Genomic DNA, 4,508 nt, shown 5'->3' with positions numbered 1-4,508 from the left:
CTTACTCTTAGAATAAATGAATCTCTCATCATACATATAAATAAAGAGAATATTACAATAATTATCTTTTATACAAAAACATATTAAAAAATTCTCTTTATTAAGAGTGTTTATTATAACATCGTGCTTTTAAAAAAAAACATTAATAATAATATAATTGTTTAATTATTATTCATATTATAAGTTTAATTAATTAATTTATTTGTTATAAAAAAAATTAAAAAAAAGGTTTTCTACAAGAATAGCAGTCCTTGAAAGACTTGCATAATCTAGAAGACTTAGAGTGTGTTTGTATTATTATGAAATCCCATTGAACGTCAAAGCTACAGTAGAGAAATCACGTTCAACATGCTTTGGAATTCACAAATAAAAGAAAACAAACATGTACTTACTTATGAAGGATACTAAGTTAGGAACCCATCATCGTCAAAACTAATGAAATTAACATAGAAAAGCCAAATGATTAATCGAACCTATGTGTACAATTTACACTCGTGTTAACCACAATGGCTACCAACCAATTGTTTGACCCCTCAACACCGCATGCCTAATATTTATTTTTCTAGATCTAGAGCCAAAATTCCTTGGGCTCTTTAGTTGCTTGCTCATCCTATATAGAGCCAAAATCCCCCTCCCCCATAATAGAACTTCAAATCAAACTAGACAAATCATTGCATAGCATTCAAATATTACCAACTCACTGTTCCTCACATTTGCACGCATCTTCATTCATTAGCTAACCTTTGTAAGAGAGTACAAAATAGCAAGAAGAGAATGATCATTGGGCAAGCTCAAATGATGCTTTGGTGTGCCTTTGATGGAAACATAACCATGCACAACATGGAGATAGATGGGAGAACATACCACAAAAATTGCAGCTGTGAGCTACACAAGTTAAAGCATGGTTTCTTTTGTGCTTTCTCCCAGAAGCGTATGATATAGCCTTCACCAAGAGACAGTTATGGAGTTCTTGCTCCCTCTCCGAAAGGTTTCAAAATCTTTGACCTTCACTAAGGGATGAGGAATTTTCTGCAAGAGATAGAGAAGGAAGGGGATACACAACAGAAGCATCCCCAACTTCTGCCCCTCTCCTTTTCTTTCCCTTGAAAGATTATGTATTCATGTGAGGTGCCATTACTCAAGTACAATGAAATTGTAATATTAAAATAGGAAATTATGTCACGCGATTACCTTCAAAAGAAGAAAACGCACCTCGAAAAATCTTAAATCTTTGAAATTATTTGAAGCAGATAGAAATAGTTTCTGAACAATAAGAATAACTTCGAAGTCACTTTACCATACCATACCAATGTTTAAATTCACTACCTGCATGCATTATGTTCCCCGCAGCTCTGAAATAAGTACTCTAAACACAAATCTTTCATGTTTCAACTTTGAAGTCATTCATGGTGCTCACTATAGGTTGTATTCATCATCATTTATTTTCAAAGAATATGTGAGTATGATTTTACATACACCAGTTACATGAAATCCTCTGGGACAATATATACATAAATGGAAATAAATTATGGCAAAGAAGGCGTGAGGGAAGGCTTTGTAACTTTCAGTTCCCCACAGTCGCTAATATAAACAGTCGTGAGAGGCCTGTTCCATATGTTCCTAGCATTCTGAGCCCTTTCATCTCCAAAAAATTGAGCCAAGTCATTAAACTGGCGAATTCGCTCAGATGGTTGGTATGTGGGAATGGAAGCTATGGCTGTGATGACATCCAAACCTGCAATTAGAATCAATCAGGAGCTAAGCACTGCATTGATAATACAGATAAATTAAGAATAGTACAATTTGAACAGATCAAACATTTCAACATATGAACAACGAGGGCCTAGTGTCATCAGATCAACAGTTTGATACACAATATGGTTGAAAGTAAGCCAAAATTAGTAAATGGAACCTGCAGGTGTACAAGACATGACCCCTGAAATCTCTTTCTGATTAGTCACTAAGCATATACTCTGTGGACAATCAAACGTTTGGTGTAGAAAATGCAAACATAATCATACATGCTAAATCAGAATACTTGGGCCACGTTTGTTAACTGTTTTCTAAAATTTGTATGTCTATGAACACATTTAGAAGTGTTTGTACTTTGAGTTTGAGCACATTCCTGTTTTCTAAAACTTTTGTCCGTTTTAACTTGATCATAACACTTTGAGAAAACAGAAGATGAAGATGACAAAATATCTTTCAGAATTTCAATTTTACTTTTTAAAATTCCTCTTTTAGAAACAAATTTTCAAAACTAAGTAGATTTTGGATGATAATTTTTTTTAAAATTATTTTTAATACCATGATATTGATACGAAATATTCATTGATTTTGTCAATAACTAATCTCAATAGAAAACCTGGCTGGACACTAATAAAAAGATCTCTTCCCCCTCCTCAACCACCTTTTTATCTATTCGTTAAACCAGAACATGAGAACTTGATTAAGGGGATTGAGTCTGTTTCTACTCGGACCAACCATGAAATTCTTTTAAGAAATATTTTTTAAAACAAAAAGTCCTTAACATTTTCCCCTTCTCCTACAATGGTGCAGAACTAATTTTTGCATAAGCATTTTCATAAGTGCTTCCAATAATATTCCAAACATTGAAATAAAGATATATACACTTCTTGATGGCAATGAGCTTCATTCAATGAAAGACAAACCAACGAGCCACCTCACTCATGAAAATGTTTTGAAAGACTAGGGTGATTCAGAGAATTAAAGCGAAGGCTTCATCTAAAACAAGCAATTGTCCTAATTCAAAATTTCAGAATCTCCATTACACAAACTAGCACCACCATTACCTTCGAGCACGGTTCCAAAGACAATGTTCTTATTATCGAGCTGGGGGCAAGGCCCGGGCCCAGTGGTGACCAAGAATTCCACGTTCCGGTACGCAGGGTCAAGCTTGATTTCGTCGTCGTCGTCGTTTTCGGAGAGAGAGAGCGAAACGACGCCGGGTCTAGAATGCGTGAGCGCGAAGGCCTTGGCGTCGACGGTTTCGGTGTTGCGCGGCAGGTCGTGCGGCGGCCGGACCTCCCCCTTGTCGGGGCGGCCCTGGCGGCCGGCGAGGAAGTACTGGCCGGGAAAGACCCTGTGGACGAGTGTGTTCTTGTAGGAGGAGGAGGTGGCGTTGAGGCCCAAACACATGGACTTAAAGTTGGAGACGGTGATGGGAACGAGGTTCCCGTAGAGGCCCAATATGACGCGGCCCAGTAAGGAGGAGTCGGAGCAGAGAGGGGAGATGGTGTCGGCCCGGTCCGGAAGGAAGTTGTTGGGGCAGAGGCTGAAGTCCATGAAGACGCGGTCGGTGACGGTGGGCGTGGGAGGGGGCGTGGAGGCGAGGGAGAGGGCGGTGGTGGCGGAGGTGGTGGTGGCGGTGGTGGTGGAGAGGAGGAGGAGGGAGCGGCGCGTGAAGTGGTGGGGTAGAGAGGAGGGTGGGGGCGGCGGAGGTGGGAGAGAGTAGGCCATCGGGGTTCATTGATGGAATTGGGACGTGGGACGGAGAACTTGCAGTGCAGGGCTCGCGCGCTGTGGGCTCCACCGTGGATTGGATAAAAGATAATGCACCCTTCACATTTGGACACAACATAAACGCATTAATAATTATTATTATTATAAATTTTATTGTCTTAAAAATTTATAAAAAAATATACTAATATTTGAATTGGTTTGTTAATATTAACATATTTTAATTTTTTAAAAGCCATAAATTTTTATAAAGACAAGTAAAATATATAAATTAATTTTAAATTTAAATATATTTTTAGTCTTGTAAAATAAATAAGTTTTGATTTTGATTCTTGTAAAAAAAATTATTTGTTTTTATTTTTCTTGATGTTTGAAATTATATTTATAATCTATACTATTATGTAATCTCTTTAACTATTTATTAGAGTTAAGTGTTCAGGACTATATTTAAAAAAGTAGAAATAACATCAATATCATACAAAAAAAAAGTAGAAAATTTTAAAGTTCACTTAATTTGAAAAAATAATAAAAAATAAAAGTGAAATACAAAAAATGGATGATTATAGTCACAATTCACGATGAATTGATGAGTTAAGGAAGGTTTGTCATTAAGACTTTATAATTTCTTTTGATAAGAATCAAAATATTCTCAAAAACATTAAAAAAAAAAAGTTTCTTACACAAACTTATTTCATCTAGAAATTAGTCAAAACTAAGCATCAAGTCAGCAAAAGACTCTTTATATATTGGACCTAAGTGTACCAAGGTTAACTCCTAATAAGGTCAAAATTGATACAAAAGTCAAAAACTCAACAAAATATATTGAAATTTGTGGCACTCACGTAAGCCAACATAGAACACATAGGAACACTTTAAATGTTTTTTCTACAAATTTCCAACCACCATATATCAAAAGTGAGTTTTATGTGCCAAATCAAGGTCAAATCAATGCAATTATATTAACTATACTCGAAATACATCAAAACAAGAAATTATTCAACAAAAAAAAAAGTTAACAAGATTGATTT

The 4,508-nt window shown here is 35.9% G+C and overlaps 1 protein-coding gene across 1 annotated transcript; it reads right to left on the bottom strand.

Annotated features, from left to right (window-relative positions):
* Positions 1–1,407: 1,407 nt before the first annotated feature.
* LOC109793990 (Cyclophilin-like peptidyl-prolyl cis-trans isomerase family protein) lies at positions 1,408–3,570 on the bottom strand. Its single transcript, XM_020353469.3, has 2 exons — positions 2,814–3,570; positions 1,408–1,735 (listed from the first exon to the last, which is right to left on the bottom strand). Exons 1-2 carry the CDS (start codon positions 3,478–3,480, stop codon positions 1,527–1,529), a joined length of 876 nt encoding a protein of 291 aa, XP_020209058.2. The 5' UTR covers positions 3,481–3,570; the 3' UTR covers positions 1,408–1,526.
* Positions 3,571–4,508: the final 938 nt, after the last annotated feature.

Source organism: Cajanus cajan, chromosome 2 (assembly GCF_000230855.2).
Source record: "Cajanus cajan strain Asha chromosome 2, NIPB_CcT2T_4, whole genome shotgun sequence".
Taxonomy (NCBI): domain Eukaryota; kingdom Viridiplantae; phylum Streptophyta; class Magnoliopsida; order Fabales; family Fabaceae; genus Cajanus; species Cajanus cajan.
This window is presented reverse-complemented; position numbering and strand designations above follow the sequence as displayed.

Coding starts and splice junctions, on each gene's coding strand:
- LOC109793990 (XM_020353469.3), bottom strand. CDS start 3,480: ATGGCCTACTCTCTCCCACCTCCGCCGCCCCCACCCTCCTCTCTACCC. Junction 1,736..2,813: donor CTTTGGAACCGTGCTCGAAG/GTAATGGTGGTG, acceptor TTCTAATTGCAG/GTTTGGATGTCATCACAGCC.